Genomic DNA, 16,549 nt, shown 5'->3' with positions numbered 1-16,549 from the left:
GGGGAAAATTTTGAAAAGTTATCTGAGAACTACAATCCCCCTTTTGTCCTTTTAGATGCCCCTCCCCTCAACACCAATCAAATTTTGAAAAATTAATTTTGTTCACAATTTGCAACAAATCTAGTAAAATGCTCCTGGGAATGCAATGCCCCTTAAAGCTTATAGGGCAATCATTGTAAATTACACAATTTATACATTTCTAATTGCTGGAATTTTCTGGCATTTCATATGGAAGGGGTGGTCGTATAAACTCCGAAGAGGGCTCAATGAATCGGAAAAGAGAAGTTCCGGTGTCTTTTTTAAGAATCAAAAGTTATCGGAGGGCAACTAGCCACCCTTTTTTCACGCCCTCGTTTCCCTAAATGCAACCAATCAAAATTTGGAGATAGTCATTATGTTTGAATTATTCTAAAGCTCAGATAACGGTAGCTGTGGAGTCAACAAAATTGCCTAGGTCGCCCGAGACAAGGGTTGTGAATTATACATTATGACGAAATCCTTAGCCACCTGAGACTAGAAACACGGGGAATACCAAGAAGACAATTTAGATCATCCGTACCAAACATATCATTAAACGACAAATACTCACATTTGGCAATTTTAAGGGATAAAAAATTTTTTCAAGAAAAGAGCGGACCTTATAAACACTTTGTGCTAACCCATCTTTCGACAAACTAATAAGAAGCACAGCGTCGTCGTATCCAAGAGAAGACACGTCCGAAAACCCGATAGAACAGGTAGAAGGCATATTTGAAAGAACTCCAGATAAACAAGCACTGAAAATATATGGAAAAATACACCTTCCTGTCCAAATCTACGGCAAACAGGTAGATTCCCCGAAATCTGACCATTTCATTTCAATCTTACAAAAGAATTAAGATACTAAAATTTAAAAAACAAAAGAATAAAGGCATTTTGTCCCTAGCTCATATAAAAAGTAAATGGCCTGTGAATGAACAACACTGTTGAACGCTTTGGACACATTAAGCGCACATATATGTTGAACGTGTCCCTTAACACCAGTATCTCTTAAAAGAAATGAAGGAGCTCGATGCGCATGCTGGCAGCCAATTCGTTTTTTAAACCCAAATGGATATATATTTATATCCAGATGGATATAAATAATACCGGGATATAAAATATACTGAAATAACTTGCAAATAGAGGGAGTAGTCAGTCCAGACTTGTCCCAGTTGAATATGAGAGCGGGGCCACAATTAGTGATAAGAAAATAGTTAAAGAGAGATGGGCAGAAAATTTTGAGAATTTGGTATTCCGAGATAGAATTGCAAGAAAAGATATAGAGGAAAATTAAAACGTTTGTGATACCTCGGATGTGAAGGAAGATTTGTTTTGCGAGGGAGAATTAGCAACAGCACTAAAATGTTTTAAAAATAATAAGGCTCTAGGTGCTGATAGTGTGGTAAATAAGTTTCTTAAATATGGTGGCTCTGAGGTTAGAAATAAGCTACTGAAGATTGTGAATATGATATTTGAAAAATGAGATGTAACTAACGATTTTAGAAAAACCTTAATTTAGCCACTTTATAAGGAAAGTGATAAGAGTGAGTTTGATAATTATCGAGGCATTAGTCTGGTCTCTGTAGGTAGCGAATTACACAGTAATATGATATTTTATAGACAGAGAGAAGCTGTAGACTAAGTTTTAGGAAAAGAACAGCGTGGTTTAGAAAAGGTGTAGGATGTGTCGAACAAATTTTCCCTCTTAGGTTAATAACTGAGAAGTGCCTGAATAGTTAAACACCTTTGGTCCTCAGTTTCATAGATTTTGAGCAAGCGTTTGATTCTGATGATAGAAGAGCATTAGCAAAGGTTTTATCCTTGTAAGGTATACCAGACAAATATATTAAAGTAATAATTGTTTTGTATGAGAATAAAACTGCTGCGGTTAAGGTAGGAAATGAGGTTAGCCGCTGGTTTTGTATTGATTTGGGAGTTAATTGTGGTTGTGTTCTATCCCCGTATATATGCATTATTTTGATAGATTTTGTCTTAAGGAGGACAGGAAAGGTAATGGGACACCACAGAATCAAATGAGCAGGAAAAAGTCTCCTCAGTCCTAGCTTTCTTCCCTACGACACCTTCAGCAATTTCACAAACTATTTTTCTAAAACTATTCCAACCATCTTCCACATTATCTAATTTTAAACCCTCAAGTTTAGTATTCAACTGGTCCTGAGATGTCTCTCTCAAATTTTCTTCCTGGAGTCTAACAATATCATAACTTTCTGAGAGGTATTTATCCCCCGAAATTTGAGCTTTAAATTAACCTTTGACACTACTAGATGGTGATCCTTACTTTTAACATCAATAGCAGCACCCCAAAATGCCCTAGTATCCTGTATTGAGCCTGCCAGACTTCAGTTTACTATAACATAATCAATAAGGATTGCTGTCTTACTATCACTTAAATACCATGTTAACTTATAAGCCATTTTATGACCAAACACCGTGTTTGCTATAACTAGATTGTTATACCTACAAAATTTCAAAAGTCTATATCCGTTACGGATTTCTTTTCCTACACCAAATTTACCTAGTCTAGGATACTATCTATCCCTATTTCTACCTCGGCATTAAAATCTCCTAGTAAAAACATCATATTTCTCCCTGGGACATATTGAACCCTGGGGTCTATTTTCTCCTGTAACTGTAAGTAAAATTCATCTGAGTCACAAGTATCTCCGTCAGTCGGTTCTACAGAGGTATATACTACTATAACTGATACACTGCACTTTGTAGTCATGAAATGGGCAATTAGTATTCCATTATTAATGCCTTCCCAGCCTAAACAAGACTTAGCAGCTTCATTATTCATCAGGAGCTCAATTTTCTGTCTACGTAGCTCATCCTTCCTGCCAATAAGGGCAAGAGGTCATAGTCCCTCTCTTCTTCGTCAACGTGAACGCCAGATGTCAATAGATGGGCTGAGCAGACACAATGATCAACAATAGATTGAGAACCAGTATTATGAATATATGTACATGGCATATCTTTATAATCCGAAAGCCGGGAGCAAGGTTATTTAAGAGGGTTTTGGATCAGAGAGCCGTTGAATTTATATCACAATTCAAATTACCAATTAATAGCAAATCGTATCGATTCGCACGGATCCCAGTGATTAAATCATTCAGCTTGACACAGGTCTTCGTAAATGCAGTAAAAGGAAGCATATTGTTCTTGTTGTGCGGCAGGTAAACGTTAATTAAAGCAATATGGTCAAATTTGATCACGAGATAATCATCATCAGAACAATAATACTTAGGGGGGAAATGGTAGAGTTAATGCCTGATAATACACGCCAGACCTCTTGAAGGTCAACCATGTGTACTCCGTGAATTCATGGTAAATATGATATGATCTGGACTTCTAAGCAAAATTTAGCGCTGGCATCGGTCAATAAATGTTATTTAAGTAAGACTACATCAAAAGAGCTCAACAGACTGTCAATGCATATATCTTTGTCCTTGGTTGCATTAATATTAAAGGAGCATATATTAGTAGATTTTGAATTCTTTTCCGTTCAGGTTTTGCAACAGTTTCACGAAGCTTAGAACATTTAAGGCTATAAGATACATTATCGCCAGCATAATTCTCACATTTGGGGGTGGGGAGATTACAAGGCGAGTCTCTGATAGACTCGTGAGGACCCGAACATCTCGCACATTTCAGAATAGGGCTCTTGCAGGTAGCTATAAAGTGGTCAGAAGACCGGCACTTGTGGAAGCACCGAAGAATAGCTTTGAACTCAACCCCACGTAGAAATTCATTATCAATTTTCAATCTATTTCTAAGCACACATTTAAGTGCCACATTTGTTCCAAAAAGCGAGCGTAACTGTCTTAGAATTGCCAACTTTAGTGGCATCAGTGATTCCTTCACAATGCAATATATTGGATAAATCATAATCATGCTCAAGTCCTCTAAGGAGACCAGAAAACTTTTTTTCAATTAATTTTGCCTTCGAATTATCAAGAACAGACGAAACAGATTTGCAGAAGTATTTTGCAGCCACAACTACTTTATTATCCAACGATCGTAAGCTGGAAAAATACTGATGTCCATGAATTTTCTCGATCAAACATTTTCGTTTAGCTGGACTATTCACATTTGAGATAACAACGATGGCGAAACCATTAGGGGAACCATTAGCCGGAAAAATTTGTGGGAAATTTAGCTCATAAGGTGTAACTTTCCATTTATAACTTCAAAATTTTGTCGAATTTTATGTACCTTAGCAGCTAAACGGGAATAATCTTTTGCTGGTACAAACAAATCATGTAAACAGTATCTTCCAATGCATCTGAATCAAATTTTTGGAGAAACTCAATAATATCTGTGGTTTACATGCAAACCACAGTTCATAGTTCAAGATAATAATTTTAACTCTAGCGATGTTTTGGATCTGAGAAAACGAACTGGCACAGGAGAATCCTAGTTTAAACGATTGGTTTTCACCTGTGCCAGCCCAAACACCCAAATCACAATCCATTGAACTCTAACACAAACTAAACAGTATCCACTTTTTCTTTGAAAATAAAATAAAACTTTACACAACAAAAGAAAACTTGCATTAATGAACACTGAACAGAAATTCATTCTTGTAATTCTCCCAGATTCAAGCTTATCAATATACCACAGACAAGGAATATGTGTCTGCGATGAAAACCACACAATTTTGTGGGAATCAGGATATAGTAAAAACGTACATTTTTATGAAAAAAAAGACATATTTTACTGAAAAAGCGGAAAAAGACTTGAAAAATATCCTTAGGCTCCATTGAAATATTGAATAAAAAAAAGAGAAGGGTTCAAGTTGAAAATATAGACAGACGAAACTAAATAGGAAAATAAACTCAATGAAGTCAGTTAAACTCTGTTAGACGCACTTATTGAATTTGCAGAACGAACTAGTATGAAAATTGTACTAAATAAGTACAAATAAGTAGCATTAATACTACGAAGCCACCGTTACATTGGTAAACGCGGGCCGGGATTAATAGAAATATTGCAGAAATGCGCAAATTAGTCAAGAAAAGAAATTTGGCTCTCTTATGTGGAAGTCGTTTTCAGAAAAATGACTAGCATGATATAGAAAATTGAAAGTTAGGCACATAATAGACTTAAGAACTTGAAGTTGAAACCTAAGACAAGACCAGCAAAAGGGGGGAGGTTAAAGTGAAAATAGTCATTGTTACTTGCATGTCAAAAACTGAATTACTGTCTACCATGAAGGCCAAGTATCTTTGGCAGAAGGGCCACTGTTTGTGTAAAAAGAATAGCCCAAGAGAAAATTGTAGCCACAAATTATTGAATAATTAAATATTTTGTGTGCAGGTTCATAATAGTCTTTTTAGCTGTAGCCCATGACAAGAGGACCTTGAAACGTTATAAGGAGCTACCAGAAGGCAGTCATGGTAAGCGAACCTTCAGAGTACAGGCAAAGTCATTTGATAATGGTATTACAGGTATAAGGTGAACAGCAAAATTTTCTTAGCTTATCAGATATAAGCTGTAAATAAAAGCCTTAAACCAAAAAGACATTAAAGCTAAAAAAAGAGAGATTACAGACAAAAACGTTATAAAACTGTCTAAAGTACCTATAAATTCGAAAAGAATTGAAAAGCTTAAAAGTCTTAATAAACAAACAGGCTTATAAGATAATGACAGTTAATGACACAAGTGGGTTCGAAATAGAACCAAAGTTTTAAAACAAAATGTATGTAGTCGTATATGGGAAAAGTTATATAGTTGTAACAAATGTAATTGCGAAAATATCTACTATTATAAATACTAGTCTATACCGTGTTTTGTTTTTAAAAATGCTTTAAGTTTTAACCAATAGTATAATAACATATCTAGTTTTGCGACTTAAATACTTGTGTAAGTTAACACACAATGCTTATTTATATATACGCTGTTTTAATTTACTTTTTAAAGCCTAATAAAGGGAGAATAAAGGCATCTACGACTACAACCCCCAAATACCATAAATAAATTTTTCACCATACTGAGATTGGTAAATAAAGCTTCTTGGCACAAACGTTTCGGGCAAGACTCAGACGGAGAAAAAGAGGCATAGAGAGATTCCTTAGCAGCAAACACACTGGAAATGTCGAAAAAGTCAGCAGCATGTTTTATAACTATTAAAACCTCAATGTCTGCTTCAGTCTTTACTTGAATAAAGTTCAAAAAAGGTGAATACATGTATTGCTTTTTATCAGACGAGAGCTCGCTCGATATATCAGACATAATTTTAGACTTGAACAGGTAAAAATTTTGACAACATAACATCAGACATAAATAAACGTCAATAATCCGTCATTAAACGTCATAAATAACGTCAATAATCCATTCTTAGGTTACCTCAGGTAGTAATGAAGCGCTAGGAATTTCACTCGGAAAAATAATCCTTTGACAAATAATGTGAAGTCTAAACTAGCTTCACCGGGATTAGAATTTACTGAAAAGCTTACTTGATAACAAAATATCCAATTTAAGACAAGCGCGTTCACTTTAAACTTTTAAGCATTACTGATTCAGAATATCAGAATATCATTACTATGAATTACAAAAAGTTAAAAAAAATGGAATCCACCAGATTGAAAAGCTCTTAAAAAGTCAAACTCCAAGGGGCAAGAGACAGTTGCTTGTTGCATGTCTATGATATAACTCTGATTTTGAGTCTTGGATTGTCACTGAAGACGTACACAATGCCATATGATATTTATGTGACATTCATGTCCAATGTCTCTGACCCTCTCTTTGATAATTTGAATAAAGCAAGTGATTTTTGAACAATACTCTCTCCCTCCATTAAATTTGATGGAAGGAATGAAATACTCTTGTTGAATTGTATTTTAAAAAATACACACGATATTCTGAGAAAAGATTGTAAATATGACATAAAAGTTGCACCACACTATTTGCCAATCCTTGGCGAAGAATGGATAGAATCACTTAACTCTGGTGAATACTCCTTTGTCACACTACAATACTAAAGTGCTGCTAGTATGAATGATTTGTGCCTTGCAATCAATAGAAGAATCTCTGCTCGTAAGAGTGATGCATTCCAGTTTATCTACTCAAAGGCATATGGTAAGATTTATTTAAGCTCTCACATTCAGAATGAAAAGATTAATGTAAACAAAAATCTGAGATATGTTCTCGGTTTTAAACACAATAGAATCAATGGTAAATTTCTGAGACAACTAGTGGGAAGGAACATTTTAATTTTTCAGACTATCCACCCAGCTTCTTCTCTGACTGCTGTATATTTCTTTATTTATCTTTCGTTGAGACACCAATAGTTGGTAATACCAATGTTCTCCTCCTAAGTGTTCTTGAACGAAAAAACATCCACGATCACATTCAACACTACATTATAAAGCACCTTCAAAATATTTCTGTAAACACTTCACAATTTGGAACTCTGCCAGTTAGCATTAAAAAGTGAATTAAGCTATCCTTTAGCAATAGCAAAAGGTTTGGCTGTGATTACACATTATTTTCGACCCATTCAATATGGTTAATAGAAAAAATGCATTTGTTTGTCCTGATGTTGATTTCTATGTAACTTCTTTTAGACACCGACAATTTAGTCATGAATGGACTAATAAAAAGGTCGATCGTCAATGTCGGGATACGGTCTTGGCAATTGGTCTGCTAAGTCGTTTCGCTCTTCACTACCTCTGGCTAAGAAATATATTGCTCTGATTGAAGCAGATTCTGCATCCTCTACACTACACGATTGGGGCTCTGGAAGGTATTTTACAGAAAGTGTGTCAGAAAAACTCAGGTTTAGCGCAAAATCCCTCAAAGAGCGATTGAAATCATGACAAAGCGGAAAAAGTTTAAAAAGGTCAATCAAACATCTCAGGTCAGAAACGAAAGACATTACTCTTGGTCAAAGAAGAAAAAGAAACGAAGAGAAACAATTTTTAGTTCGAAAAAAGAGTTCTTTTCATATAAAAAAAATTATATTTTTACCACACAAAGAGTCTTATCCTTAAGTCACCTCATCGTTGCATCTTTTCAATGCAGAAAATTTTGATGTGAGTGTGAAACATGGTTACTATAACTATTCTACCTACAAGAACCACCCTCTGACAACGTTCATTTTCAAATTTATTCCAGTGAAAATTATTTCTTAGATTTGACTTCCATATTTATAGATTTGTATAGGACAGTAAAAAATCTAATACTTAAAAACCAAGCGCTGCCGAGGGGTTATCCTATAAAAATTTTGTGCTACACAATTTGTTTAGAAAAATCAGTGGCTAGAAAAATGGAACATTGGTGAGTATTGGCAACAATCTTTCAAATTATGGAAGGTACTGTTCTTCCTCCCCAAACAGTGCAAGACAAAAACGATACCTGTCTCTTACAAATAAACTGATATGAAGTTTAGAGTTTACTCCAACCATATCCGGGTAAGTGTTTTCCCATTGACCACTTTTATCGTAGTTACAATTGGAGCTTAGGAAACCTCTAGTGTGATATTCACAAACCTCTTCAAGACAGGAATTAGGCTTTTATTTTTACTGCATATCCTCTATGCGATTTAAATGGATTCCATGATATATACTCTCCGTCATAGTCATCAACAATAGGGCAGTTTTCACAGGATGACCAGCTACCCAATGTATGAAACATACTGGACATGTGTAGAACACGTTTTCACTGTTGACTCTCTCACTACCAAAATAAAAACTAACTTGCGATGGAAAAAAGGGAATGTTCTTTTTAATTCTAGGGAGAGAGAGGGGTAAGGAGTGATCGAGTGACGTGAAATTTCAAATCAATCTAATCAGTTGGGATTGGATTTTTTTAAATTGTAGACTTGTTTGTTGTATTCATGAAAAACAGAGACTGAAAAAATCGTTTGGATAGAGTCTGTTATGAACATAGTATAAAACTTGAATGTCTATATCGTGTTCAAAAGCAAATCCAGAGTAACATTTTGTTTCGTTTCGATTAATATGTCGATAAACTGAATAAATGCGTATTGTCCGTTACATAAAATCATTATACAAGAATCCAAAGATTGAGACTCATCTCTTATGATATCGTCAAGCGTTCTTTTAGAGAATTTCTTTTTAGATAATTTAAGGCGTTCTTTAGAACTGATAACTTTTGAGAAAAATTACTGACCTTCAAGGATTTTCCTAAGTCACAAGAATCCGCATGATGTTTTGTTTCTCAATCAATCAATTTTTGATTCTGAGACTATCACTAGTGATTATAAACTTAAGTAGCCATGCTAAAAAATAAAAAATCTTTCTTCCTCGAGTATCCTCTTGTTTCCTATTGGTTCCTTAAAGAGACCAATGGTAACGTAGTAAAATATCCAACAAGAAAACCATTTTTTTTATTTCGAGACATGTAATTTTCAAATGCAAAATAGTATCAATCTCATGCTTTTTCAAATAATTGATTCAGCGCATTGTCTTCAATATTTTTCACCAATACATTTAGTACATTTGTAGTCTACGTGTATGTCAATTTCATTTTGTAGTCAGTTCCGTTTTTAGTCAATTCCAGGCAACTTGTTGGTTAGCCAAAATTCAATTAATTTTTTGTTAGCACATTTGTGTGAACTTGTGAATTAGTTCACTCACCTGACGCTCAATGCAGGTGGGGACCCCTATTAGGCTATGGACGCTTGTCGGCTTGCTAGTTCAGGGGACATTTCGGTCAACCCCACATTTTATAAATTTTTTGTTAGTGCAACGGTCAGAGTTATGATTTTATGAATATAATCCTGGCCCGAAATTCTATGCATGTGGGAAAGCCCTGTTAACCTTTGGACTGAACGCTTATTTGCTAGCATAGTGATTTAACGATCATGTGTCAATTTTAAGATTTTGTCCAGCTGCCTAAGACTCTACATGGGCGTTCCTCTTTAAAGGTTAAAACTTAAGTATTTGTGCAATTTGAGAGTCATAGCCACTCCCGCTATTTGCCCAATCTGTTTACCAAACATTTGGAAACACTTGGAAAGCTTGAATTTGGTGCTAAGCCTGGCTAAAAAATCCAGGCAGAGCCCTGTTAGGCTTTGGACTGGACGCTTGTTTGCTTGAGATTCCAGGCGACTAAACGGTCATGTGTTAATTCTAAAACTTTGTAAATATCCATAAGACTCTAGGCGGGTATTCCTTTTCCAGAGCTAAGACACAAGTATTTGTCCAATTTTAGAGGCATAGCTACTCTCGCCGTTTGCCCTTACCGTTTACCAAAACCCTTGATAAATATAGGTCTCCCCGTACCCCTGCAAGGCCAGGGGACTTGTCTGTCATTTGTTAATCCTAAAGCATTTTATTCTGGCTGAGCCTCTAAGCGGCAAGCCTATTAGGCTTTAAAAACTTGTTCGCTTGTGAATCCGGTATATTCAGTCTCCCGTTTTGCAAGCAAGTCAAGTTGACATTGACCGTCATGTGTCAAACAAAAAATCTCGATCATCCTATAGCTCTTTGGCTATCTACCTTAATTCTACCCTAGGATTGATGGATAATTAATAGACAATATCTAAAATTAACTGAAAATGACATCATTTTTATACGATCCTGAAAAAGGCATATGCCAGCTTTGCCTCCCACACAGATTACATGTCTTGGCTTTGTCTCCAATTGGAAAATGGCTTGATGGTAACTTGATTTTAATTCAAAACTCAACAGACTCACACCAATTTGAAATTGCTCTCAATGATATTACATATTTTGCAAACAACCCATCCCAATCAAGGGTTAGACAATAGCCCATTGTAACTTTTACTGCAACATTGGGTACTCTTGGTTTTATTTCACTACTTCTAGCACCTTCAACTTCCAGCAGAGTAAAAACACTCATATCTAATACTAAATATATGCTTTCTAAGAACAAAATTCAATATTCACGATGTTGGCACTCTTAACCCTTTTTCAATACTGAGGTAAGTAGACCAAAACACATCTTGTGTAAGCTCTAACAAAACAGCTGTCGTTGACCCTCAAAAGAACATCACCCTCATTTAAATTCACAAAAATAAATATCAGATGTCATAGACAAGGTCGTTTGAATTTCTATATGTAAACAATACTACGTGTGTACAAAGGGACCTCAGGGAGGCTGTCATAGGATGGCTGCAGGCACCACCTAATAGCTTATAAGAACTAATGTATCGAGATTTGGAGGGGGTACATAGAACTCGGAGGCATTAATAGCACACTACTCACATCCCTCAAAACGGTTTTTTACCTATACAACATACCAGAATTACAATACCTCTGGAACCAAAAAACAACTCACTATAATTCAGACATGTGAGTTCTGTGATGAGGAGTTTCGTCACGGAGATTTCTGAGGATTTTTATTTATGAGGCCCTGTGAGTGGAGAGTTTGCTGTGATTTTTGTCACCAGTACGGATAAAGACTTTATGCTTAAAGTTACTACTTAAAATTCAAATATGTTTAACTTTCAAATATTTGTAATATCGTTTAAATTCTGGTTTCAGGCATGAACTTTGTTTTACAATTGTTTCCTTTATTTAGATTATAATCACTCTTACCTCTAGTTTTCCAACATTACTTTGAACTAGAATATCTTCCTGGACAGTAATAATGTCTCTTGTCCGAACTAGTTTCGACAAAACGATTTTGCCACCATTTAGAAACTTTTCCATATTAAAAATGGATCTGAAAAATAAACCAATAATCAATTTCACTGATCTTAAAAAAAATTGTATACCAAACATGAATGAACAACCTACCATCTGAAAGTCAATTTTCTTGTATATCTAAAGATCTTTTCTTAAGGTAGTAGAATCCAACTTACTTTTGTCAATGAAACAAGTGATTAAAATTCAAAAATTAAGTCTTTTGCGTGTTAGCAGCATAAATATTGCTAGACATGATTTTAAGGGGATAGGGGGTTGTATTTTCCAATCACTTGATCATTTTCAACAATGTATTATGATTCTAAATCGGAAGTCAGTTTTCTTCTATTCACAGTTAGTAGAAATGTTATATTTGTCAAAAAAAAACTGATATTTTAGCATAAAATTAATTTTCATCATGACTGGGAATGGCTACTATTCCTTTAGCTTTTGAAACTTGGCACTGTGTTACTGCTTAGACATCTTAGCTATTTCGTACTTTCGCAGAGTTCTAACAAAGAAAAATCTCAAGTGTGTTTAATTTCATTTTTAATTGACAAATTAAAGACTTAACTGCTCGACTATTCACCTCGATTTGCTTTCTATGGCATTTATTCTTTCCCTTTGAAAACCTATCGTATATGCGTCGTTAACGTATTCAATCTACCTAGAATACTTATGAATGGTCTTTAAAACATCTTAACTCTATTCAATTTAAGTCCTTTTTGATTGTGATGGACAGGCAGTGATGATTCTCCTGTTAAAATAAAATAATGCAGCAAATCTCTTTATTTTTTCCTCGGTTTAGCTAATTTAATTTTTAATAATGCAATTAACTCTGCTTAATTAACTCTACTAATTAACGCTGCTTACAGAAGTAAGATAGAATATGGTCTCACGGTACCACTTAAGTGTGCCACATGGTACGCCTCACAGAGGTTTAAATTAAAACTCAAGAAATTGTCAAACAGAGCTAAATAGGTTCCTAATGAAAATTGCATTTATCTACGAACAGCGATCGTTGTGCAGAATCTCCGAAATGTGCCAATTGTGGAGGATCTCATCCTTCTTACAGCTTACGATGCCCTGTGATTAAGAAGATCACTGATAAGGTCTAGTCTCAGAAATAAATCCGGACATAAGCATAGTCTCATTTAATATTAATCGAACGAGAGGAATGGACTTTTTTATTGATGATCTGTATGTTACTTACGACGGTGTTTGCCTCCAAGATTACTTACTGACTGCCATTAGCAAAAAATTTCTGATACGAAGCGGTGATCACGTTGTTTTTGTGCTTCCAGCTAAAATTAGGAGTGGCCGCCCTTCTGGCGGTTTAACTTGTGTTTTTAAGAAAAATATTTCTGGGGCGAGTCCCGTGCTTTTCCAATCAGATGACACTTTTCTTGCTGTGCGTCTTGGTGATATTGTATTAATTAATTTGTATCTGCCATATAATGATCGCGCCATTCGTTCACTTCAGAAGTTCTCTTGTGCTTGTAATGGACTTGAAACTTTAATTCAAAAGACATCAGATCATGGGCTACATTTGTTATTGCTGGTGATTTTAATACCGATCTGGTTTCTGATAATGTAAGGAATAATCAGCTTCTTGATTCTCTCCCGGCTTAAAGTTTCTCGGAAGTCCCACGATTATACGTATATTCACCATTTAGATAGTAAATCAGACATTGATCACATTATTTGTTCTGCAGCTCTCATCTGCTCGCCAGTTACGGTTGATTTTGACGAGCAATATCTTGATCACCTTCAGCTGTCGTTTTGCTTTTCAAAACCTGCAGTTTGCTCTGGGAGTATATCTCAGAGTCGTGGTGTACGTTCTAAATGGTTTTATAAGCCTGATTCGAATAATACGAATTTTTCTGTTTATCTTACAACATTGGCTTCAGTTCTAAGTACGATTTATATTCCGTATCAGCATTTGTAGGGTAGCCAGAATTTTATTTATGCTAAATATGAAATAGACCGATATTATCATTCTATCCTCTCCGCTATGAAAGAAGCTGATAAAATTTCTGTCCCAGTAAAGGGGCATATCTCTGTACTCTTGAACTTTCAAAGGCTTTTGATCCTGTTGTTCATAACCAGCTTTTCTTTTCTTTGGCTTCTTCTGGTGTGAATTTTTCGGTTATTTACCTTATACGGTTTTCGTATTCTAATTCGCACCTCCACCGGAAATTTTCTCCTGAAACAACTATTAAAGTCTTTTGAGCCGTAAGACAGGGATGTGTTTTATCACCAACCCTTTTCAAAATTTTTATTTCTACTGTTCTGGAAAACATCTCAGGCACTTATTTTTATGGTTCTACTGATATTTCTTAAATTGTCTATGCTGATGACATTCTGTTGATTAGTCATACTTAATCTGCTCTTTCTGCGATGGTTTCTTTAGTTTCTCAGTCTTTCCTAAATATTGATCTATCCCTGAATCTTGACAAGTGTGAATTCTTATCTTATAATCTGTCTTTGTCTACTCGTCTGGTATGTAGTGAATTTTCTGTACTTTCTCTCTCTTACTTTCGGTGGCTTGGTATTACTGTTTCTAATTCTCTAGCTCTTTCTCGTAAACATATTTTTGCTAGTTCAGTAAAAAAAATTAAGTTCAGTTATTCAAAAATTTTAGCAAATCGTAGAAAATATAACAGAAGAGCGCTTGGGCGCTTATTCTCTTTTTCTGATCATGCTGAACTTTATTTTTCGGGTAGTCATTCTATTCTTAAGCTAAAGGATTTGAAAAAGATTATAGTTGCCTATTTCATATTTTGAAAATTTCTTCTTTCTCTGCCGCCATGGACTAGAAATCGGTATCCAGTTAAAAACTTCTATGTTATGGATGTAACTCAAAAGCTCGGTGACCTACTCAAAAAGCTTTCCGCAGATACATTTTGTAATATTTACCCTGACCATGGTCTTTTACAGTTTATTCTTAGTAAAAATTAATTGCTAGTGTTTGTTGATGTTCTTTTTTTTCTTTTTTTTCTTTTTTATTATTATGTTTTTACTCCACTTTTAACACTCTCGTTTTTGCGGGTAATAAATGGTTGAATTGAATTTAATCATTCTTCACTCTAAGGGGTTTTTATTTCTTTCAAAAAAAGCTCCTTATTGTTCTAATTAAAAGAATATTATGTTTCAGGATGGACAGAATTTAAACTTTAGAGAAAAGAGCGAGTTGTTGAGAAGGAACAGCCCCCCTCATATAGGCAATAATTAATTTTAGTTTTATTTTTTAATGGTGCTACTTACTTTCGGTTGAAAAAACTTGTTTTTTTATTGAATTTCTCATCGCTTTTTTAAATAATGCCAGGAAATCTGGCTGGTTACCAGATTTATTTTGTTTGCTCTAGTTTGCAATTACATGTTCAGTCGGTTATGCTCATTTCTATCGGCTCTTCGCTTCGCTTCGGTAGGCCACCCCCCACAGAGTACACAACTTTGCCCGATAACACTAAATAGGGTAGAACAGTTAGAAATTTTTTTTGAATTTTGAAGAAAAGTTTGATCGTGAGATAGGTAATGAAGCAGACTATTCTTTACTTGGTAAAAGTTATATTGCTCGAAGTAAATATAATCAAATATTAAATATGGCCCAAAGATGTTCCGAGTCTCAGCTTAATGTAATTCAGCTGTCAACTGTCAAGGATTATGTTCGTTCCTGACATATATAATGGTAATGTGCCGTCAAAGTCATATTGATGTTATTGGACTATGCGAGACGTTCCTGGCCAGTAAAACGGATAGCCTTTTGGAATCTTATGCATAGAAGAGATACTATAAGAGTAGGATTTACAATCTGTACAAAGAGCAAATATCCAGTTTTTGAAAAAGCCAGGTGACTTGGAACATAGAGGGTGCAGTTGAATATGATTTTATCGAAATGTCTCTCCCTTCGCAAAGAAAGGTTATCATTGACGAAATTTACCGATCCCCATCGGGTTCTGTTTCTTCTTTTATGGATGTACTATCGGCAAAATTTCAGCAGCTAGTAAAACAGAATCACGATGTTATCATTATGGACGATTTAATTTCAACCTGGGCCATCCTCTTACTAATAACACCTTCTCACGCTCATGTCTGGATCTACAATTTATTTTTCAATCGCTATTCCGACAAGAGTTGCACAACATACTCAATCTTTAATAGACAATATTTTCTCGAATTTATCTCCACTCTCAACTTCAGTCATCGTTAGTGATATGTTGGATCATTTCTCCCTCTGCACCGTTTTCCAGACATCAAAGGCAGCAAGGTCATTTTTGAAAATTTGAGACAAAGGGCCAATTTTTAACCTAATCGAAGAAAATTTAAGTTCACTAAATGATTAACTGGAGAAAACGACATAAGTTAGTGATATTAGAAAAGAAGATGTGTATAAAGGTTTCGAAGAATTGCATAATATATTTACAACTCTTTACACTGCAAAGGGAACTTGCAAAATATTTGGTCAACAATAAATGAAATTCTTAAAAAAAAAAAAATTCAAGATCTATACCTATTAACCTTAAGGACATCAGTGGCAGATTAATTGACCCAATTTCAGTACAGGAGGCTTTTAATGATTATTTCACCAATATTCCAAATGCTAACTCCTGTTCCCCCTCCGAGTCAGTACACCCTAGCAAGAATCAAAGATCCATGTTTTTTCTCTCCAACTGATAGTAATGAGGTGCTTCAAGTTATCGAATCTCTCTCTAATAGTAGTACACATGACTTCCTTGGGATAAGTAATAAGCTTCTTCGAACTGCATCTTCCTATGTTTGTGAACAAATTGTTTATATAGCATTTTATGATTCAGTAAAAGAAGGTATCCTAGAAGTTTGCCACCAGAATCCAAAGCCTCATACCTCGAAAAGGATAGTACTGCTGAATCCGT

General features: G+C 35.1%; 1 protein-coding gene across 1 annotated transcript in view; it reads right to left on the bottom strand.

The window, feature by feature from the left end:
- Nucleotides 1–16,549, bottom strand: part of LOC148951691 (putative cationic amino acid transporter) — a gene marked incomplete at its 3' end in the record, with an annotated part of 330,385 nt that overhangs the window by 272,833 nt on the left and 41,003 nt on the right. Inside the window, exon 2 of the mRNA XM_089091193.1 lies at nt 11,568–11,694. Within this exon, the coding sequence (XP_088947319.1) occupies nt 11,568–11,681 (114 nt within the window). The remainder of the gene's footprint in view (nt 1–11,567; nt 11,695–16,549) is intronic.

This window comes from Artemia sp. Qi Xiang Cuo, chromosome 6 (genome assembly GCF_049724085.1).
Source record: "Artemia sp. Qi Xiang Cuo chromosome 6, ASM4972408v1, whole genome shotgun sequence".
Taxonomy (NCBI): domain Eukaryota; kingdom Metazoa; phylum Arthropoda; class Branchiopoda; order Anostraca; family Artemiidae; genus Artemia; species Artemia sp. Qi Xiang Cuo.
This window is presented reverse-complemented; position numbering and strand designations above follow the sequence as displayed.